The sequence below is a fragment of the Sinohyriopsis cumingii genome, chromosome 19 (genome assembly GCF_028554795.1).
Source record: "Sinohyriopsis cumingii isolate HCF-2022 chromosome 19, ASM2855479v2, whole genome shotgun sequence".
Classification (NCBI taxonomy): Eukaryota; Metazoa; Mollusca; class Bivalvia; order Unionida; family Unionidae; genus Sinohyriopsis; species Sinohyriopsis cumingii.
This window is the reverse complement of record NC_142979.1, coordinates 60,697,403-60,723,299: the sequence shown is the minus strand read 5'-3', so window position 1 is coordinate 60,723,299 and position 25,897 is coordinate 60,697,403. Positions and strand designations below refer to the sequence as shown.

Sequence of the window (25,897 nt, the reverse complement as noted above, 5' to 3'; positions counted from 1 at the left end):
CCAAAAAGGTATTAAAAAATGCAGACATCATCTTTATCACTCTCATATACAAAGGTTAACTGACAATGATATACATAGACTAAGTGACACCGATATGCACAGGCCAATTGACAATGATATACACAAGCTAACTGCCAATTATGTACACAGGCTAACTGACAATGATATACACTGGCCAACTGCCAATTATATACACAGGCTAATTGCCAATGATATAAAGAGGCTAACTGCCAATTATATACATGGGCTAAGGGACCGTCCATAACTGACGTCACGCACCTGGGGGGGGGAGGGGGGTCACACATTTGTGACGATGTGTGACGAGGGGGAAGAAGGTGTTTAAAAAATGTGACGTCACATCAAAATGCACAACTTTAAATAAAAGTACCAATTAATTTTTTGATTGCTTACAATTTATTTAATGACGTTTTAAGTAGCTTCACGCGTGTCGTGCATGTGCTCAAATTAAAATGGACTCGTCTTCGAACTACCAACACCCCTACTAGCCCCAATAGTTGTTTTTTCCAAATAGCATTCTTCCATTTCCAGTCCGCTGGTGTCGACAAAGCGAGGTTGAAATGATCTTTTTATCGCCAAACTTACTTAGTGATAAGCGAACTTTCTATGATATTTCATCCAGCGAATATTTTGAGTTTTGAAAGTGATTTTAATTGATTCAATGTCCTTTTGTGAGCACGTCCGATTAACTTGATATTGATTCTTAATTTAAACTATGAATTACTCAACGGCATGTTCCAGCAGACACGTGTCAAGCTAGCAGAAAAAATAAAAATCCACAGAAATAAACCTCCAACTGTTAACACGGTTGGTGAAAATATGTTTGTTTTTTAGGGGAGTAAATGACGTTTGTAGTAATGTATAATACAAATTTTTTCAACATGCATACTTTACAGATTTCTTGAGATAACTTTAGAGTTTCCTGGTTTTTGGTGCACCCTGATATAAGTGAGAGTGTATCACACCTCTAAGTGTTAAGATGAGTTGTGAAAATGGGTGTGTTGTTTAGGGAAGTTCATGACGTTTTGATATCAGTTGATTTTATTTATGTAGCTGCTTGTTTCTGGTGGAAGAGTTATGTTTAGGTCTTTATTTTTGTAGATTTATATTTCTGCTGCTAGCTTGACACACATCAAGCAGACAGCCAGATTCTCTGGCGTTTAATGAAAAAATAATAACACTCTTGTTTGATATTTTTATATAAAGTTTTAAAATATAAATAAAAAAACATTGCTAATTTTGTAAAGAAGTTAATTTTTCTGCTACTTTTTTAATTTTAAATTTTTTTGTGCTTTAAAATTAAATTTAAAAACTTTGATAGAAAAGTAAATAATTTATAAGTTTGATAGAAAAATAAATAATTTATAAAGGTTGATATTTTTCAGATTTGTTATAAAAGATCCTACATTTAAGAAATAGAATAATTAAAGTTTTTATATATATATATATATATATATATATATATATATATATATATATATATATATATATATATATATATATATATATATATATAATGTTTATATTACAAACAGATTAAATTAAAGTTTATATTACACCAATAATGATCTAAATTTTTTTATGAAGAATTGACCGCTACGATGGATAAAAGTAAAATGTTCCAGTGTCTTTTTGAGGCTTATGTGCTAGCATATCCTACAAAGAGCAGAAAGATTTGCCAAAAAGAACTGGTTCAAAAGTGGAATGGAATAGAAAATGATTCAGATTTGCAAGTTAAAGTTGATCACTGGTTGCAAGAATTAAAAACAATTGCCAACACAAAAAAAGGATCACTTCTGATGTTTTGGGCTAAACAAACATCATATGCCGACACAAAAAATTCCAAAAAGTGCTTGTGGCAAACCCCGAGAATTCTGTGTCACAGTCTGATGGAAAAATGACCACTGCTCAGGCTGATGATTCAGCGCCTACTACTAGTAAGTCAACAGCATCAAGAATTGCTACAGCCCAGACATTCTGAATTCTGACCTCGTAGGCTTGTACGAACGACAAAAACGTGGAATGCTGACACAGGAACAGAATGTAGAACTGAAAGTGAAGAATAAGAAAAAGAGTGAATTGGAAAACCAGCTGAAGAAGGATGATCAAAAAAGATCACAGAAAACAAGAGACAAGAAGAAAAGAAAATTGAATGCTCTGTTTGAAGATAATCCAGAACTACTCACATCTCTGAATGTCAGGGCCAAGCCTGGTAGGCCAAGAATTGAGGAAGATCAGCCTTCATTGCTGGAAACTATTGTGGACATTGCTATGCATGGATCGGCATCGCATGAAAGAAGGCAGAGCAATGTATACAGAAGCATAAAAACATCAGATCAGCTGACTGAACAGTTAAAGCTGGACGGCTTTACAATCAGCAGAACTGGGCTCTACCGTCGTCTTTTACTGAGGCGCAGTTCATCTCTTGAAGGACAGCATCATGTGTCAACGGTCCCAGTGAAACTCATTAGAGCACAGAACGATCACCATGCCAAACATATCGATGGTTTGTTTTGTACGGCAATAATAAAACACTTGGAAGAGTTGGCATCCATGCTAGGACCGAACGAAGTGTGCTTTTTGAGTCAAGACGACAAATCTCGTGTTCCAATCGGGTTGACCGCTGCTAACAAGCAAAGTCCATTGCTGATGCATTTCGAGTACAGAGTCAGGTTGCCTGACCATGATTGGGTTGTAGCTGCAGGACACAAGCTAATTCGTTCGGTCTATGCTGGAATCCAAATTCAGTCCAATGGTCTAGGAAACCAAGAAGCTGTTGGTTATTCAGGACTGACCTACATAGCAACCAGATCAGGAAAACACTCGTCATCAACAGCATTCAGCCATGGACTTGATTTCGAAAAACTGCTTTGTCTCAAGGAGTTTGACGTCATTACAAGGAGTGGTATTGATCGCCTGGTGAAACCAATTTTAGTGTTGACAGTTGATGGTGGCCCGGAAGAGAACCCGAGATACCAAAAAGTGATTAAGGTTGCAGTCCACCACTTTATTCAGTACGATTTTGACACTTTATTCATTGCTACCAATGCTCCAGGAAGGAGTGCATTTAATAGGGTCGACAGAAAAATGGCGCTGCTCAGTAAGGAACTTACTGGATTGATATTACCACATGACCACTATGGTAGTCATTTGAATGAAAGGGGAATTACCATCAACGCTGATTTAGAGAAGAAGAATTTTCAGTTTGCAGGAAAGACTCTAGCCAAAATTTGGTCACAGTTGATAGTCGATAATTTTCCGACAGTGGCCAAATTCATCAATCCAACAGAATCTGAGTTCCATGAAAAACAGATGTTGTCCAGAGATCAGAAATGGTATGATGTCCATGTGTGAACAAGCCAATACTTGACACAAATTGTAAAATGCACCAACAACAAGTGCTGTTCGAAATCAAGAAGCTCATATTTCAGTGTAGTAACAGAGATTTCTTCTTCCTCCTTTACCAGTTGTTCAAACAAGCGAAGGTCTGAAAATTCCAGAATGGACAATAGACGGAGCATCACATAAATTCCCATCTCTGTTTGTAGCCCAAAGTTTGAAAGTGGATGACATCCTTCCTCGCTCTTCAAATCCTTATAGGTCAATTCCATATGATTTGTACTGTCCGTCAGTACAATCCGTGCTTAGCGATAGGATTTGCAAGAAATGTCATATATACTTCTCATTGTTAGTCATGATGCGCAGTCATTCTTTAACACACAAGCAGGAATCAATTATTCCACCCAAACACATCAGGCCACAGAGTCGCTGCACGTCGGCATCATGAACTAATGGTTGTAATCGCAAACAAAGAAAATGGAGAGAGTGCAGATTGGATAGAAGAAGAAGAGCTTGATCTGAATGGAATATCCATTCCACTTGATGAAGAGATACATGCTCTCCCTATTTATTCCATGAATGAACATTTTGCTTCGCCATGGGAGAATGGAGAAGCATAAATTTTGTATTATTTGACTAATTGTTATTAAACATTTTTAATAATTCCAATGATTCTACCAGAGCTTTTCATTTTGTGTAATGCATAATGATTTTTATAATTCTACAGCATTACACTAAATACATACTACAATGACAATAAAGTGATTTGAAACATGTTAATTTTAAAATAGGAAATACGGCTTTTTCTGGGGAGGGGGGAGCAGAGCTTTGTGACGTCATATTTGAGGGGTCTGGCTTTTTGTGATGACGTGTGATGAGGGGGGGTAGGGGTAAAAAAATCGGCCAAAATTGCGTGATGTCATTTATGGATGGCCCCTAACTGACACTGATATACACAGACTAACTGACACTGATATACACAAACTGACACTGATATACACAGGCTAACTGCTAATTTATATATACAGGCTAATTGCCACTGATAATTGAGTGGAGAGTAGTCAACATATAGAGTGTTTACAAAAGTCACTGAAAAAGAAATTTTATTAAACCTCTGATAGAGACAATATCAAAACAAAAGAAATACATTTTAAAATTTCATGAAAATATTAAATTGTTCTAAGTTTGATTCATTAAAATTATTCCACACCTTTGTTATTGCACAGGATGATACCCTCAGAAACATGTCACTGTCAAAATCCAGTGACAAATATTGAGATAAATACAAGATTGATTCATAGTCAGCCTGTTCAAAACTACAATTAAATATAAGCTCTAATGAGTTTTTACTGGAATTACATACAATAATAAAGATATGTAATCAGCATGATTTGTAATACAAATAACTATAGCATAATACATATTAAAACAACACATACACAGCATATACATATTAAATACAACACATACATACATACATAATATGACATATACAAACAGCATAATACTTACTGGTAATACAGCACAAAGATGGCATAACACATTAAATACAACATATACAAACAGCATAATACATACTACAACACATACAAACATAGCATAATACATAATACAACACATACAACTATAGCTTAATACATAATACATAAAATACATATAAACAGCATAATACATAATACATCACATACAAACAAAATAAAACATAATACACTGTACAACACATACAAACAGTATAATACATAATACAACATATAAACAGCTTAATACATAATACAACACATACAAACAGCATAATACACAAACATATACAAACAGCAAAATACATATTAAATAAAACACATACAAACATGGCATAATAATTAATACAACAAACACAAACAGCATAATACATATCAAAGACAACAGATGCAAACTTTGCATAATATATAAATATAATTAATGATACAACATATACCTTTGCATATAAGAAAGCAAATAACTTTAAAAAAGGCAGTATTTAAAAGTGAATTTAGTTTTCAGGTAAGTAAAATCTCTGGCTAAAACTTGAATAAAGCAAAGAACCGTCTTAAACCTTAAACAAGTAACAAGCTATTAAAAGTATAGGTATCTTAAATTACAAAGTCTAGACATCAAATTAAAAGGTTATGTATCTGTAATCTAATGTCTAGGTATCTTAAATTACAAAGTCTAGACATCAAATTAAAAGGTTATGTACCTGTAATCTAATGTCTAGGTATCTTAAATTAAAAGAAAGCACCGAATATGATAAAAAGCCTGCCAAAATGTAAGTTAAGCCTTACTTCTCAGAAGAATAAAGACAAAGAAAAGGGATATAATAATAGGGCACTTGACATTACATAAGACAAAACAATACAAACAAATGATGACAAAGATATCTGTTGTCATTATTGTGACAAGAGAATTGTGGGTGGAGATGCTGTGGGGTTGAGTTGGGGATATTATTTTCAGCTATTACAACTACAGTCTGACCACTTCATATGACAGCTATTACAAATTATTACAGTCTGACCACTCCATATGACAGCTATTACAATTACAGTCTGAACACTTCATATGATAGCTATTACAATTACAGTCTGAACACTTCATATGACAGCCATTACAATTAGTCTGACCACTTCATAACACAGCTATTACAATTACAGTCTGACCACTTCATATGACAGCTATTACAATTACAGTCTGACCACTTCATATGATAGCTATTACAATTACAGTCTGACCACTTCATATGATAGCTATTACAATTACAGTCTGAAAACTTCATATGATAGCTATTACAATTACAGTATGAACACTTCATGTGATAGCTATTACAATTACAGTCTGAACACTTCATATGACAGTTATTACAATTACAGTCTGACCACTTCATATGATAGCTATTACAATTACAGTATGAACACTTCATGTGATAGCTATTACAATTACAGTCTGAACACTTCATATGATAGCTGCATATCTAAAAGATTTTTCTGTCATATGTTGAGGTTTTAATTTCTGGGACTTGTAAAATATCTGAATATCTAAAACGGTATTTATTTTGCTAAAACACAGCATATCAAACAAACATTGGCCAGCAAACTTATTAGGAATTTTTAAAATCTCTGGAGTCATTGACCTAAGTCTGTGCACTTCAAGGTTGTTTTGTTTGTCTTCAGTAAAAGCTGATGTAACAATCACAGACAACCCTCAGAGCAAAACTCTTTTATTTTTCAAGTTAAAAGTGCTCATGTCAATGCAGAAATGCTAAGGGATACTGTAATTGGAAAGTTTGTTTAGTCTTGTTAACTAGTGACCAATACATTGTTGAGACAGCTGTCTGGAAATGTTTATACAAAGATTTTTTTTACTTTTGTACAAAACTGTACTTGGTAGTCAATAGCAATGCTGAGCAGTTGAATAATTTCTTCAAAATTTATGATGGCAATAATGATAATAATAATGACCTTATTTAAAGAGGGTAACACAATTATCTAAGAACTAATCTAAGTTGAGGCAATCAGACATAGGATTTTATTTTACCTGCATTTCTGAAGCCACTGGATATAATGGGTTTCGAATAAAGAAATAGAGTGGGCATTTCTAATCTCAACTGGAATACTATTCCAGAGCAGAGTTCCAGAGTACTGGAAACGTTTTTAAAATAATTCCTTATTTGGTTTGGGAATTTTATGCTGTTTGGTAGACATGGATCACAGGTGGAGAGTATTACCAGGTAGCCTATACTGGAATAGTGATTGTAAATATTCAGAAGCAATATTACTGGATATCCTGTACATTAATTTAGCTTTTCTCCAACAGATTCGGTCTTTAATATGTAATATTTTTAACTTAACAGCTAAATTTTCCTTTCTTTCTTTCTGGATTGATATTAGCCAAAATGCTCTTTTCTGAAGATGCGCTAACTTTGCTATGTTTTTATCATTTGAATTGGGGCCCCGAGTGGCCGAGTGGTCTAAAGCGCTCTTCGTTACGGATCACTGCCATCTCACCTCTGTCTGCGGCGGTTCGAGTCTAAGATTCAGCCAATGTGGGCATGTGAGAAAGCCTGCCAGTAGCTTCTCGTGGGTCGGTGGTTCTTTCCGGGGTTTTCCGGGTTCTTCCTCCACCATTAATACTGGCCGCCATGTATAGCCTATCGTGCTGAAAAATGGCGTTAAACCCCACAACAACAACAACAATCATTTGAATTACCCCATACTGTATTACACTAGTCTAAATAGGGTTGTATGTAACTGTTATAAAATAGTTTTATGTGTCTTTCAGGGAGAAAATGTCTTATCCTACTGAGAAGCCATAAACTTGAATTGACCTTTTTACTGATATGCTTGATGTGTTCAGTCCATGATAGGTTATTATCTACCACAACACCAAGTAGTCTATCATGACAGACCATTTGCAAATTTTTATCTTTCCATGTCAGACATAGTTCATCGCTATCAAGATTTGTCTTTTTTTGCTGTGTTAAGACAAGCAATATTTTATTTTTACCAGTATTTACCACCATACCACTGCATATGCACCAGTTTTCCATGTTTGTTTAGGGAATTCTGTAAAGAAATTATGAGTTGACGCTTTGTTTTGGATGTCTGACAATGTTGTGTCATCTGCATAGAGATCCGTAGATGATACTGAGTCTCTTAGTAAAAGTGGTAGGTCATTAATAAATAAAATAAATAGTAATGGACCCAGAATTGAGCCTAATGGTATTCCATATCTAATTGTTCCAGGTTCAGACAGAACATTATTTATGTAAACATGTTGTGTTCTCTCACTTAATTATGAAGTAAACCATCTAACTGTTCCTTCATCACACTGATAGATTTTCAGTTTCTTCAAAAGGAATTCATGATTCACCATGTCAAAAAATTTCCTGAAATCTACACATACAGATCCTATTATTCTACTTTGGTCAAGTGCTTGAAGCCATTTATCAGTTAGGGAGATCAAGGCAGTCTCACATGAATGTTTCTGCCTAAAGCCTGATTGATTAGGGTGTAATAGTAAGTGCTTGGTTAAATATGACATGAATGAGTCATGGACATGTTTTTCAATCAATTTTGACAAGTTTGGTAGTATTGAGATTGGTTGGTAGTTATTAGTAGCATCCTTAGAACCAGATTTCTGAATAGGAGTTACTTATGCAGTTTTCCATAATTTGGGGACAGATGAGGTTGCAATACTTAACACATTAACCCCTGGTGATGAGTTTACGTGGCAGGAGGTAGTAGCCTACTGCTGAGCTCTGTAGCGTCAAGGTCATGTATGATACACTAAAGTGGGTGGTTTTATAGAAAGGTAGACAGATGTAGCTCTACAATGAAACCAAATAATCTGGAAGTTCTAGCTGCACTACAAAATATGGAGGGAAAAACCTCATTTTTGGACACGATTTTTTCCACCCAAAATTCGCCAGTGGTTGGAACCTGATTTTGTGTCCGGATTTTAGACTTTTTGGTCTCAGATCTAAGGCAGACATGTATGAACTGCAAACAGACAGACGAACCTTTGCAAAAAGTAGGATAAGTAGGGCATTTGGAATAAGGAGTGGTCTCAATATGAAAATAATGGGTCCATTAAGCAAAATATATAATAAAAAAAGAACTCCAACTTTTACCCTTCTGCTCATGCATGAGCCAAACAGCCAATGAAAAATGATGTTTCTAACACAACTAGGCATTAGGTTATTGGAAAATCACATGGAAGTTGATTTATTAGTATATATTTAGAAATAGCTTTCAAAATGTGTTTCCTACTCAAATTTCAGGCAAAAACGACAAAAACCTCCAGGGGTTAATGTGTTAAATTGATCATGAATGTTATCTACAATAGCAGAAAAGGCAGAAGATTTAATAAGTTGCGGACCAGTCTGATCAAGTCCTGTAGCTTTCTTTGTATCAAGTTCACTGAGACATTTTGTAAAAAAGTTTTTTTTTTATACTAGTGGGATTAAGAAACATACCTCATTAGAGATTTTGCTGCTGCAGAACTTTTTCAGTTCATTAAAGTTGTTTTCTATCACTGGTTCTTTTAACTTTGTGGTAATGTTGGTGAAAAAATCATTGAAAACATTTGCAATGTCAGAGTCATTAGTGAGTATGGTGTCATTTACCAGAAGTGAGTGAATTTTATTTGTCTGATCTTTGTGGGTTCCACCAGTGAATTCAATGAAGACTTTACAAATGGAGTTTGAATTGCCGTTTTTGTTTTCAAGCAATGATTGATAACAAGTTTTTTATAGCTTTTTCACACCAAATGTCTTTTTACCCACAGCCAACACATTAAACTTTTAAGATTGTCAAAGTCCAGGCAGGAAAGGGACAGAGTATTGCCATCATCATAGTTATATACACAACCATTTTTACATTTAATAAAAATATCAATGATAACAGCATTAAGAACTAAAAGTCTGAGGATTGACCCCTACAGAACCCCTTTTTGAATTTTAGTCCAGCCAGTCATGACATCCTGCACTTTAATTTGCTGCTTATGATAATCTGACACACCATAAGCCCTTCGCTTGCAAATGAGAATGTTACAAGTTGATCAGCCAAAATTCTAGGTAAATCCATCATAACCTACATTCTTCCTACATTTACGGGTTGAAATACAAAATAAACTCCCCGAGTGGCAGAGTAGTCTAAAGTGCTCTCTGTTACGGATCACTGCCATCTTACCTCTGTGTGGATTCGAGTCTCAGATTCAGCTAATGTAGGTATATGAGAAAGCCTGCCAGTAGCTTCTCGTGGGTCGGTGGTTCTTTCGGGGGGGGGGGTCCCAGGTTCTTCCTCCACCATTAATACTGGCCACCATGTATGGCCCATCATGTGCTATAAAATGGTGTTAAACCCTACAACAACAACAATAAAATAAACTTGTTTACTTTTACTAGCAACCAGACATTTATGAAGAGTAGTGACTGGGCATGGAATTTCACACATATTCAAGTTTTATGTGTTAATTTTCAGCAGGAATCTTGTAGACTGGAACACAATTGTTGACATAAATCATTTAATTGAAACAAAAGTTGATCAAAAGCACAATATATGATGTTTAAACTTTTTAACATATTTGTAATTAAACATGTGATTTAGTTACATACTACATGGGGGCCCCGAGTGGCTGAGTGGTCTAAAGCGCTCTCCGTCACGGATCACTGCCATCTCACCTATGTCTGCGTGGGTTCGAGTCTCGGGCTCGGCCAATGTGGACATGTGAGAAAGCTTGCCAGTAGCTTCTCGTGGGTCGGTGGTTCTTTCCAGGGTTTTCCCGGGTTCTTCCTCCACCATTAATACTGGCCGCCATGTATAGCCTATCTTGTGCTGAAAAATGGCGTTAAACCCTATAACAACAACAACAACAACATACTACATGTATAAGGAATTTAACAAAAGATTTACCATATGTTATTGGAAATATTAGCAATCACAAAATGATGCAAGAGCCTGAAATGCCAACTTTCCAGGATGAACTGACATTCTGTCAGTATGCAAGCATTAAATTCAATCATGAACAGCAATTATGCAATCACTGTGTTTCAATATTTCTCATTTAACATGCCTCAGTTTAAGTAAATATCTGCATCATCCATGTCCATAGTTTTACTCCCACCCACCCCCTCCTTTGTCTTGTACAGCTTAGATGATACACATGCAACATTTTCTTAAGTGAACTGCATCAATATTGCATGATACCGGCATGCTGCATAACACAATAGCACTCTGTAGGCCCCATCATCGTGTTAAAATGGGATTCCCGTGTCTCCTTTACACTCTGCAGACCCCAACCATCATGTTAAAGCAGGATTCCCCTGTAGCATGATGTCATGACACAATATTACACTAATGAATATATTAAAAATATGTCATAGAGATGATTTCATATGATAAAAAAGTAAAATAAGGGCTTTTTTATGTTTTAACTCTATTTATTTAACACTGACTGGCAATGTACATGTATATGATGTGTTCTTGATGACATTATCTGAACTTGGAGGTGGAGAGACCAGAATAAACCAATAACATTTGAAGAGTGACCACATATGTTGCACATGTCATAACCAAAAGACTGAACTCGAAACCACAGAGGTGCAAACCATATGCTTTATTACTGTGCTATCCAGGCCCCAACTGGACCTCTGAGCTAAAGCAGTCACGAGTTTATTCTGGAAATTAAATCATTTGCATGTAAAATACAGTGAATTCATTTATTTTAATAGTTTTGCAAATACTTTAGTGAATACTTAAGTTCATGAAACAGGGAAAGAATATTAATTTTATTCACAAAAGGACCATTGTCCACCATGTCTTTACAGTCATTATTAAGGCAGCCACAAAATCCATGTAAACTGTCAGGTAACTAGAAATAGTGAATTCATTGTAAGTACCAACTCTGTTGTTGTTGTTGTTGTGGGGTTTAACGCCATTTTTCAGCACATGATAGGCTATACATGGCAGCCAGTATTAATGGTGGAGGAAAAACCCAGGAAAACCCCAGAAAGAACCATCGAACCACGAGAAGCTACTGGCAAGCTTTCTCACATACCCACATTGGCACCAACTCTGTGGAAATTTTTTTACTTCCACTTTAAACAAGTCAACAAAATGACAAAAAAATAGCTTTTGAAAAATACATAATTCTCTCATTATAATGACCTTTGTTATCACACATTTTCCTGATGTACAAGTAAAGCAAATACAACTATGGAGTAATGTACCCCATTATATGGCAGTCTCACACTAAAACATTAAACTGCATGTCTCCCATGCATTGACAGCATTATAATGAGGAAGTGCATTATACCATATGACTCCCATGGATGGACAGCATTATGAGGGAGTGTTTATGTTGAGCTCTCATAGATAGACTGCATTTTAATTAATGTTTTTTTCGATATGACTTTCATGGATGGACAGCATTATAATGAGGTAGTGCTTTATGCTATATGACTCTTATGGATGGACAGCATTATAATGAGGGAGGCCTTTAAGCTATACGGCTCTCATGGATGGACAGCATTATAATGTGGAAGTGCTTTATGCTATATGGCTCTCAAAAATGGACAACATTATAATGAGGGAGGCCTTTAAGCTAATTGGATCTCATGGATGCATAGCATTATGCTGAGGAAGTGCATTATACTATATGATTCCCACTGAAACTATAAGCTCTCATGGATTTAAAGCATTGCAATGAGGGAGTGCTTGATACTATATGGCTCTGTGGAAGGACATCATAATGTGGGAGTGCATTATGCTATATATTGTGAACCATCCTAACTTAATGCCTGCCTTTGACTTGTGCCCCATGTTTTTCATGACCTTACATACCTGTTTTGAGATCATGATGTCAGCAAGTTGGTCAATACCTTTTGTAACTGGCAAACAATTTTTAGAGTGTTTGAAACATTTTTCAACTATGAATAAATTAAACAGATATAGCTGAACACTTTCTATGGTGATTTTAATAGTTTCACATAACGTTATCATATAAGCATTACAATTCATGTTAAAGGCACGAAGCAGTGCAGATCAAGAATAGATCTCATGGATGGACAGCATTATGATAAGTGTGTGTTTGTGATTTGTATTTTTTTAACATAGCTTTAACAATTTTTTAGTCATATCTCTATAATGTTTGCAGTGTGGTAGTTTATAGTGACGTCCAGCACTGGGGCATCATGCTGCATGACATGAAGCATCATGTCCCACCCAGTCACTTTATCCTGACATAAAGCCAACCATTCCTAACACTAACCTCTCAATGCTGAGTGCCAAGCAAGGCAGCTGCTTGTACCATTATGTCTTTGACATGACTCTGCATTATAATGAGGTTGTGCTTTATGCAATATGGCTCTCCTGGATGAACATCATTATAATGAGGGAGTGCTTCATAGCATGACTCCCAAGAATGGACAACATAATAATGAGGGAGTGATTCATACTATAACTCCCATGGATGGACAACATAATAATGAGTGAGTGCTTCATACTATAACTTCCATGGATGGACAACATAATAATGAGGGAGTACTCTATATCCAAACAATCAATGACATACAGTTAACACTGAAAAGTAGGTGTTGTTGGCCAAAAGCTTGGTTATAATATGCTGGTTGTTTTTAGTTGTTCAAAGTTGCAAACCAAAATATTGGCTTTGTGGAAGACTTTGAGCCAGGGACATGCAAGTTTCATTTACTGAATACTGGAATGATTCATATCTGACTTAATCAAAGTTCAACTGTACCTACAATACAAATCAATATGAGACATAATATAGTAATGTAACACTGTACTGTCACTAGAAGCTGTTAGAAGCTGTCATCAATATGAGACATAACATAGTAACATAACACTGTACTGTCACCAGCTGTCATCAATATGAGACACCACTTAGTAATGTAACACTGTACTGTCACTAGAAGCTGTCATAAATGAGACAACACAGTAACTTGACACTGTACTGTCACTAAAAGCTGTCATCTATATATGAGATAACATAGTAACAACACTGTACTGTCACTAGAAGCTTTGATCAATATGAGATATAGTAACATAACAAAATTAAAAACTAGAAGTAAACATTCAAAATCAATACAAAAATAAAATAGTTGAACTTTTTCAAATCAATGAATAAAAAACAAACCCAATAAGCAAAAGCTTAAATGCAGAGAAATCATTCATACCTGATCTGGATGATCATGCAAACCTATTATTATATAAATATTACAATCACTGATGCACTGCACAATCAACCTATTATTATATAAATATTACAATCACTGATGCACTGCACAGTCAACCTATTATTATATAAATATTACAATCACTGATGCCCTGCACAATCAACCTATTATTATATAAATATTACAATCACTGATGCCCTGCACAGTCAACCTATTATTATATAAATATTACAATCACTGATGCACTGCACAGTCAACCTATTATTATATAAATATTACAATCACTGATGCACTGCACAGTCAACCTATTATTATATAAATATTACAATCACTGATGCCCTGCACAATCAACCTATTATTATATAAATATTACAATCACTGATGCCCTGCAGAGTCAACCTATTATTATATAAATATTACAATCACTGATGCCCTGCAGAGTCAACCTATTATTATATAAATATTACAATCACTGATGCACTGCACAGTCAACCTATTATTATATAAATATTACAATCACTGATGCACTGCAGTCAACCTATTATTATATAAATATTACAATCACTGATGCCCTGCACAATCAACCTATTATTATATAAATATTACAATCACTGATGCCCTGCACAATCAACCTATTATTATATAAATATTACAATCACTGATGCCCTGCACAGTCAACCTATTATTATATAAATATTACAATCACTGATGCACTGCACAGTCAACCTATTATTATATAAATATTACAATCACTGATGCACTGCACAGTCAACCTATTATTATATAAATATTACAATCACTGATGCACTGCACAATCAACCTATTATTATATAAATATTACAATCACTGATGCACTGCAGAGTCAACCTATTATTATATAAATATTACAATCACTGATGCCCTGCAGAGTCAACCTATTATTATATAAATATTACAATCACTGATGCCCTGCAGAGTCAACCTATTATTATATAAATATTACAATCACTGATGCACTGCACAGTCAACCTATTATTATATAAATATTACAATCACTGATGCACTGCAGTCAACCTATTATTATATAAATATTACAATCACTGATGCCCTGCACAATCAACCTATTATTATATAAATATTACAATCACTGATGCCCTGCACAATCAACCTATTATTATATAAATATTACAATCACTGATGCCCTGCACAGTCAACCTATTATTATATAAATATTACAATCACTGATGCACTGCACAGTCAACCTATTATTATATAAATATTACAATCACTGATGCACTGCACAGTCAACCTATTATTATATAAATATTACAATCACTGATGCACTGCACAGTCAACCTATTATTATATAAATATTACAATCACTGATGCACTGCACAGTCAACCTATTATTATATAAATATTACAATCACTGATGCCCTGCAGAGTCAACCTATTATTATATAAATATTACAATCACTGATGCCCTGCAGAGTCAACCTATTATTATATAAATATTACAATCACTGATGCCCTGCACAATCAACCTATTATTATATAAATATTACAATCACTGATGCACTGCACAGTCAACCTATTATTATATAAATATTACAATCACTGATTCCCTGCACAATCAACCTATTATTATATAAATATTACAATCACTGATGCACTGCAGTCAACAAAGCATAAACAGGTCTATGGCACACCACTGCATATCTCTGTGCTTCCAGGCTATGCCTTCAAAGGACATAGTCTGACCAAGGAGTCAGTGTTGCTTCACTGTAAATGTTTATTTGTATTTCATTTCCAGTTAGTGCATATGTGGATATAAGGTGGAAATCTTGATAGTGTCCATGATATGAGCCTAAGGCAAGTCCCTTACTCCACAAGCATGATGCAGACCCTGTGTTGAAATGTAAAATAATATGTATTTCTTCGTTCCTGTTTAATGCATGGTGAGTCTTTACTGGTGCACAGGATAATACTCATGAATAGATCCACATGCTAGGCAAAGCTGAATATGGGACATTATTCCAATACCACATTTAAGACATGGCAGAGCACCAAGGCCAACAATTAACATAAGCAAATATGATCTGCAATAATCATAATGACATTCTGCTGTAATTTTATGGAGTGACAAAATGATATTTGTGTGCTATAACACTACAAATTTGCAAATCAGGCCTTTGCAAACAAAAAGGCTTGTTCTTTCCAGGATCATGAAATTAGCTTTCAAGCCTGGATAGAATTTCTTCAAAGTTCAAATGACCTGTCACTGAGTGCTACACTGATTAGAATACAATGTGACTTTGTCAGTTTATATCCAACCATGTCAAACATGTTGTAGTTAACATAAATCTCCATGATAGTTTTTGCTTCATCGTTTTTAGTATAATAGTGTATTAGCCTGACTGGGGCACCTTGTGGAAACTTCATTTGTGGGTATCCACGGAGAGGTTTTTGCCTGCAGACCTTATTTACATTTCAAAACAGTACAATTATTTACACTCACAGATTTTGCTGCACAAAATCATTCATGTCTGCAAGGAGTTTGAAACAACTCTTGGCAGCATATAGAAAGAAAAAACTGCCTGCACCTTTGGTTAAAGTGTTCTTGTCACTGTTGACAGTGTCACCATTTGCAGTTTCAAAGAATATTTTTATTTCCAAAGTATTAGTAATTGGCTACATCATTTATGCCGGCTGATTTTTCTAAGCTAAATCATTCATGCTAGCATTAGAATCAGTTTTCACAACCTAAATGTTTGGCCACACCACACATATTTGCATGTATGTGAGGAGTAAAATGAGTAAAGTCATGGGGTATAGAAGGTGCTGACCTATATCAGTTATCATAGTCCAAAACACCCATTGTGATACTACTGGAACAAAATAAGAAAGTAAGAATGAATGAATGGAGAAACATAAATGAATGTCCATGAAAAGACACAAATAGGAGAATTTAAACATATGTGCACAAACCAGTGAGAAAAGCATAATAAAATTACATAATGTTAATTGTAAATAAGTTACAAGAATTACTTTTAAATTCATTAGATGGAGCGAAGAAGCCATTATCTTAGCATATTACCCTGGGTACCAACAACTGGCTGTGAATATAGCTGACAAGCCACTAATCTTCCAAGTCTGGATAGGACCTAAACAGTTTACTGAGAGTATTCAACTGGCAACAATAGAAAACAATACTGCCAGTCAAATTAGCAGTGATAATTGCTAAAAGGAAGAGAGACACCATTGATGCCGCAGTACGCATGGAAAATAAACTCATTTTCACTGACACTGATCGGTGGTTTACTTCCATGGCAGGTGATCACTATTTAAAATCATAATTAATCCAAATGACCAATTGGATATAGTTAATAAGATACTATTAACTGTATTTTATAACAAACTATACTTCCTAAAAGTTTACCAGGCTTGACCTATAACTAAATCCCTCACACGAACTTGAACCTTTTCTGCTGATGGGGTCATAACATAGTCGGTCCACTTAAACTTGAATTGCTGATGGGTTCATAATAATCTCTCGCCTGTACCTTAGCACAACTGAGTCAAAACTAATGTCAGAAATAATAATTTTAGTATTGTATTTCTGCATGGCAAGTACTTACTCTTGTATAGAGTGGATAAGCAAATACAAATATGTACAAATTCACCCTGATCTGCCACTACACACAAATTTGCTATTATACAAGAAGTGCTCTACATGATGATGTAGATCTGCCACTTCTCTGATACCTGCCATTACACCCAGATCTGCCATTATAAGTCTACCTGCCACTACACCCAGATCTGCATAAGGCAAAAAATATGCTTCCTATTGCACCGTCTTAAATTTAGAGTAGGTAGGTAGTTTTTTATTTTAATAATAACAATATATATATATATATATATATATATATATATATATATATATATATATATATATATATATATATATATATATATATATATATATATATCTATATCCATTACACATTATCCAAATCTGCCATTACACTCAGATCTGCCATTATAAGTCTACCTGCCACTACACCCAGATCTGCTATTACAAGTCTATCTGCCACTACACCCAGATCTGCCATTACAAGTCTATATGCCATTAAACCCAGATCTGCCATTACATGCAGATCTGCCATTATAAGTCTATCTGCCACTACACCCAGATCTGCCATTACAAGTCTATCTGCCACTACACTCAGATCTGCCATTACATGCAGATCTGCCATTACAAGTCTATATGCCATTAAACCCAGATCTGCCATTACATGCAGATCTGCCTTCACACTTGTATCTGCCATTACACCCAGATCTGTCATTAAATGCAGACCTGCCATTACAAGTCTATATGCCATTACACCCAGATCTGCCATTACATACAAGTCTACCATTACAAGTCTATGTGCCTTCACACTTGTATATGCCATTACACCCAGATCTGTTATTACATGCAGATCTGCCTTCACATTTGTACATGCCATTACAAGTCTATATACCATTACACCCAGACCTGCCATTACATACAGGTCTGCCATTACACCCAGATCTGCTGTTGCATAATACAGATACTAGTTGTACTTGTATCATAGGTAGGATAGACTGCAATGATTCAAATCTCTGTAGAATATAAACAGGTATGGCTGCACATTATATATAAGCCAATATTATATTAGGCTAAGCTTTATACATGTACTTTGTAAGAAAGGTCAGATGGGAGGCATGATGGGTTCTTATCTACCACTGTGTGAATTAGTAAACAAAATGCATATGTGATTTAACATAAATGTGATTCATTACCTTTCTTGGCTTCTTAAAGTGACCATTCAGTTTATCACAGAAGCAAAATAAGTAGACTTTCCTGACCAAATTAAATGGATGACACACTTGGAAACCTCATTAATGATATACAATAATTAATAAAGCAGCCCCTGCCATTTACTTGTTTTATTAAAATCAGGAAGAAATGCAGAATTCATTTGGCATGAAAATCCAATCACATCATTGCACATGCTGTATAGTATACACAAACTGTATTGACCAATTTCAACTCTCAGCTGTGTAGAATTCAATTAAGTACACCTACCTGGCAACTACAGAGAAATCTCCAAAATATACAGGTGGATTCAGGCCTGAACTGGACTGTGCTGTTGGGCAAAGGCTCTGATTGATTTATGATTCATGATGTTACACCTGTAGTAAGTCCTTTAGGGATAATCCACAAAGTGGCCAGGTATAATCCCCACATGACATGCGGATAAGTAGAAGCAACCGTATTTCATGTAATTTTTTGAACATGAAAAAATATTTATTAATTTCAGTGTATGAAAAATTATATGTAAAATAAATAATTATCGTTTTGTGGTACTGACCGCATACAAAAAATAAAGGGATCGTACCTGAACAAGTTCTACAGAACACACGCTACATGACAACCTAACGGTACAAACGTACAATGTAAACGGATATTTCTGTCTCATTCTGCTCTCAACTCAAGAAACTAATTACAATAAAAATAAAAGTAATCAAAAAGATTTTTGTTGTTATTAGTGAACGAGAGAGAGAGAAAGAGAGGATTATCTCAGTGTACAAGCTTGTCTGCATTTAGAGCATAATTATGTAGTTGTTATGTTGTGTAATGTTGGCAAAATGATTATGATGGTTTGAACATGTATTAGTTATGGGTATTATTTATTGGTAAATTATACTTTTACAGCAACAATAATCTCAAATTGCAATAAAAAAAATAAAGAACCTGAAATCATGTTTTAGTTAATGCGCATGAGCATGTGTGTGATTGTGAGATAGAGAGAGAGAGAAAGTGTGTGTGTGTGTGTGTGATTTAGATTTTTAGCGTAGCTTTAACACGTCTGTAATGTGGCAGTTTATAGTGATGTCTAGCACTGGGGCATCATGCCGCAGACATGTAGCATGATGTCCCACCCAGTCACATTATCCTGACACCAGGCCGCCAAGTCCTAACACTAACTTCTTAATGCTGAGAGCCAAGCAAGGCAGCTGTTAGTACCATTTTTTAAGTCTTTAGTATGACTCAGCCAGGGATCGAACCCACGACCTCCCCCATCCAAGGCGGATGCTCTAACCACTAGGCCACCGGAGCAGTAGAGAAAGAGAGAGATGAAACAAAATTTTGTCAGTGTACAAGAATGTATTTATTCAGGGCAGTTTTTATTTGTAGCTTTTGTGATAATCCTCATGTATTATGACCCTACTATATTCCATTATCAATAAACATTGCTAAATCAACTATTTATTCTTGTTCTAATTATGATATACATTGTCACAACAACCACATGGTTATGAAGTGTTATTTACACGTATATTCAACATGCTAGGTGCTTTGGTTATTCCAGTTGAAACCAGACTGAGGGCAAGAATTAACAGAAGAGGTCAAATCAGCCAGGCTGCCAGTAGGGAAATGAGGCTCTCTTTAGGGAAATAAAAATCTGTCAATGTGCTACTGAAGCCATTTTCCATACAGCAGATGTTATAAGGATAAATTCGATTTGCAATAAAATGTTGATTTTATGATAGAAAATGACAAGGATTTTATATTTGATATTTGTATGACTATATACATACCAGGGCCCAGCAACATGGAATGAATTGCCCACTGAACTTGGACACAAAGTTGTTGTTGTTGTTGTTCTGGGGTTTAACACCATTTTCAGCACAAGATAGGCCATATATGGCGGCCAGTATAACTGGTGGAGGAAGAACCCTGGAAAACCCAGGAAAGAACCACCGACCCACGAGAAGCTACTGGCAGGCTTTCCCACGTACCCACGCTAGCCGAGCCTTGGACTCAAACATACGCAGACAGAGGTGAGATGGCAGTGATCCGGAACGGTGAGCGCTTTAGACCACTCGGCCACTCGGGGCCCCTGGACACAAAGACACACTGATCCCATTCAAGAGTGCTCTTAAAACTCACTTATTTCAACTGCAAGAACAAACTTAAAGACTTAATAATGTTCATTACTTTAAATAATTTCAGCATGTTGTTTATGTTTTTTTTTAATTTCTTTGGTGTTTGTTTTTTTGTAATAATATCACTATGTTTTTTTATGTTATAGGTGTTATCTAATGTTGTAAATCACTTAGAGCTTCTAAAGATTAATCGCTATACAAAGTCCTCATTATTATTATTATTATTATAATGAAACAATAAGACTAGTTGACCAATGGTCTGTAGTCTTCACTTTAACATGTTCTAAGATGTAATTTTTGTTGGGTAAGAAAACATCAAAAGGCTTCTGAACTCATTTTAAAATGCATGTGGTGTTTTGTTACGGTGACTGACTTAACAAGGAGAACTAATTAACAATGTTTAAAAATATGTTCTGTGAAGTTCTTTGTCCATTTGTTAATAAACACCAGTAGATGTTGTAATGACAATAAGAGAGCTTATGCATCAATCATTGTATTTTCTCACCAACAATTATTCATTTTTGTAAAATCAAAATACGGTATTTTTGATCTTTTACTGCAAACATAAATCTTCTTAATAGAAATCGTATGTCCAATAATTTAATGGATTTTTCGAAAAATACAAAGTGATATGTACAAAAAATCATAATACATTTAAATAATTATTTTTTTGATAACTGGATTGTGTATGAAAAATTAAAGGGTAATAAAAAATACATGAAATACGGTACACCATATGAAGTGCAGCTAGAGAGGGGATTTCACTTGCACAGCTACTGAACTATGCTCAACTGCAACCTCCTCCTCACTGAACTATGCTCAACTGCAACCTCCTCCAGCACAAGTGAAATATGGTCTTTACAATGTGTGAGTATTGTAGCAATGCCAACAAAATTTAATTTGCCAAGTATTGTAGCAATGTCTACAAAATTTAATTTGCCAAGTATCGTAGTAATGCCTACAAAATTTAATTTGCCAGGTATTGTAGCAATGCCTACAAAATTTAATTTTCCAAGTATCGTAGCAGTGCCTACAAAATTTAATTTGCCAAGTATCGTAGCAATGCCTACAAAATTTAATTTGCCAAGTATCATAGCAATGTCTACAAAATTTAATTTGCCAAGTATTGTAGCAATGCCTACAAAATTTAATTTTCCAAGTACTGCAGCAATGCCTACAAAATTTAATTTGCCAAGTATCGTGGCAATGCCTACAAAATTTAATTTTCCAAGTACTGTAGCAATGCCTACAAAATTTAATTTGCCAAGTATCATAGCAATGTCTACAAAATTTAATTTGCCAAGTATTGTAGCAATGTCTACAAAATTTAATTTGCCAAGTATCATAGCAATGTCTACAAAATTTAATTTGCCAAGTATCGTAGCAATGTCTACAAAATTTAATTTGCCAAGTATCATAGCAATGTCTACAAAATTTAATTTGCCAAGTATTGTAGCAATGCCTACAAAATTTAATTTGCCAAGGCAAAGCAATTGATAAGTAATTATGAGATTTAAAGTCCAGTGAGTGCAAAATTACCCTTTAAAAAATGCCCATAATTTTAACTGCATGAAAACATAATCTCATCATCTATATAAAAGAGAAACGTACATGTACCTAATGAATGTCACTGGTCCCAAGTATATTATGTGGTTTTGTGCAATTTTGCTAACAAGCTAGCATGAGATGGACAGGAGCAACTTGGGACACAAAAAGTCAAGTACAAAGAGCATTATGTTGATAAGTTCTTCGCAAAGCACACAAAGCTAGAAAAGTTACAAGTCGGAGATCACTCAAAATTTAAGTCCCAAAGTGCACATTTCATAAAAAATTGAAATTCTTACATTTTGCTGCTGTTAACAGAAAATATGAAATATCATTCATTACTGTATTTATTCAGTAAACTCAAAGTCTTCGAGTTCTTTTACAAATTTAAAACAACTCTGGATCAGCAACATTTCACAAATAAATGTAAAATAAATTTGATAAAAATGAATAATTATTTCCATTGCATTTAAACAAAACATTTTGATTTTATTCATTTTAGTCCGAAGCCATCTGTGTATTGGTCCTAACATAAAGTAATTACTACAACATTACATATATATATATATATATATATATATATATATATATATATATATATATATATATATATATATATATATATATATATATATATTATAAAGTGTGTACAACTGGAACAAATGTTCCATGCATACTTGAACTGTTGAGCTATTTCCTTGCCTTAACATGGCAAACCACATAAAATTTATTAATGTTACCAAAATGCCTCATGTCCCCCTCCCCATTCTTTTATGATACATAACCCTAAAATCAGTTACATAAAGCATCTTGATCATAACAAGAAAAAAAGGACAACTTTTCATCTAACAGTATAATTTTAAAATGCATTATCTGGGAAATTTCATGATTTTCTCCTGTGTGGTAGCATCAATAGCCTTCTCATGAACTGTAGGCAACCACCCCATAAAACGTTCAACTTTAACATTGTAGCCATCGACTTTTACAAACAGTAACAATGTTTTATCGTTGCAATTACTAAGCCTTGTACTTTTAATTGTAAATTTTGAGCCACTACAAAAGATAATGAAAAGGCAGTTTGTATGAAATTTGTGGCAGCCTGAAATGTTATCAATTTTTCTTCCCCACAAACTAAAGTTAGCCATAATGTAAGATGTATTACAATTTTAGAAATGGTAATTTTTATAAGGACACTGTTAATTTAACAATGAAAAATGAATTAAAGCATGTAAAATATCAAATCATATAAACAGTAAAACCTGTCTTGAAAGACCACTTTCATGAGACCATCTGTCTTCAAAGACCACTGTTACAAGACTATGTGTTCTCCAAAAGTGTTTATGAGAACATCTGTCTTCAAAGACCAGTGTTCTCAAAACACAAATTGACTGATTACATAATGTTGTGACCTGTTATGAGAAACCATTTGTCTTGAGACATTATACATCTTTGAGCAGAAACAGCTGTCTTACAAGACAGGTTCTACTTAAATTTAATTAAGAAACCATATCTGGAAGACTATCATTATTACCTTTTCGGTAGCTGTCAGTTGTTTTTGCTGGAACACAAGACCTGTAATAAAAATGTATATTAAGTAACATACCCAATGAGTATACTTGTATATTTAGTCCGATTAGGTTTTCCATAATAGTAACATACCCAATGAGTATACTTGTATATTTAGTCTGATTAGATTTTCCATAATAGTAACATACCCAATGAGTATACTTGTATATTTAGTCTGATCAGATTTTCCATCATAGTAACATACCCAATGAGTATACTTGTATATTTAGTCTGATCAGATTTTCCATCATAGTAACATACCCAATGAGTATACTTGTATATTTAGTCTAATTAGATTTTCCATCATAGTAACATACCCAATGATATACTTCTATATTTAGTCCAATTAGATTTTCCATCATAGTAACATACCCAATGAGTATACTTGTATATTTAGTCCAATTAGGTTTTCCATAATAGTAACATACCCAATGAGTATACTTGTATATTTAGTCCAATTAGATTTTCCATAATAGTAACATACCCAATGAGTATACTTGTATATTTAGTCCAATTAGATTTTCCATCATAGTAACATACCCAATGATATACTTCTATATTTAGTCCAATTAGATTTTCCATAATAGTAACATACCCAATGATATACTTGTATATTTAGTCCGATTAGATTTTCCATCATAGCAACATACCCAATGAGCATACTTGTATATTTAGTCTGATCAGATTTTCCATCATAGTAACATACCCAATGACTATATTTGTATATTTAGTCCAAGTAGATTTTCCATCATAGTAACATACCCAATGACTATATTTGTACATTTAGTCCAATTAGATTTTCCATCATAGTAACATACCCAAAGACTATATTTGTATATTTAGTCCAATTAGATTTTCCATAATAGTAACATACCCAATGAGTATATTTGTATATTTAGTCCAATTAGATTTTCCATCATAGTAACATACCCAATGACTATATTTGTATATTTAGTCCAATTAGATTTTCCATAATAGTAACATACCCAATGAGTATATTTGTATATTTAGTCCAATTAGATTTTCCATAATAGTAACATACCCAATGACTATATTGGTATATTTAGTCCGATTAGATTTTCCATCATAGTAACATACCCAATGACTATATTTGTATATTTAGTCCAATTAGATTTTCCATAATAGTAACATACCCAATGACTATATTTGTATATTTAGTCCGATTAGATTTTCCATAATAGTAACATACCCAATGAGTATACTTGTATATTTAGTCCAATTAGATTTTCCATAAATATAGCAGAGTTACAACCCAGAAAGAATCAAGTCAGAAATACTGTTTTCTTTAGCAAATAAAAGTTGCTTGTACCAGAAAAAGATCCAGATCTTACACCCTCTCCACCCCACAGTCCAGTCAAAATATTATTGACTGATTAAACTTGATGGAAAATAGGGCAACTGGATATCTGCCACAAATGGGTCTGAAAGGTAGAAATCTCTGGCATGCAATAAAATAAACCAAAAAATTCAAACCCAGTTTCAATTTGTACCAGCTCAAGTCCAAATAAAATACACAATAAGAAAGGATTTCTTCTAAACATGCAACCAAATAGTAATACAAACCTTATTCAGTAATAAACTTGCTTGCAATATTGCCAACAAAAGTAATATACACTTCATTGATATCCCCATCACTGATGAGACCTCTATAACAATTCAGTGCTGTACTTGTTAACTACAATCATTCCAAATTGTCAATGGATCATCCACACTAAGAACATGTACAGTACAACCTACTTTAAAGAA

The 25,897-nt window shown here is 34.3% G+C and overlaps 1 protein-coding gene across 1 annotated transcript in view; it reads right to left on the bottom strand.

Moving 5' to 3' along the window:
- Nucleotides 1–25,897, bottom strand: part of LOC149775803 (proline dehydrogenase 1, mitochondrial-like) — a 156,862-nt gene that overhangs the window by 84,409 nt on the left and 46,556 nt on the right. The window contains exon 4 of the mRNA XM_089943239.1: nt 24,096–24,136. Within this exon, the coding sequence (XP_089799365.1) occupies nt 24,096–24,136 (41 nt within the window). The remainder of the gene's footprint in view (nt 1–24,095; nt 24,137–25,897) is intronic.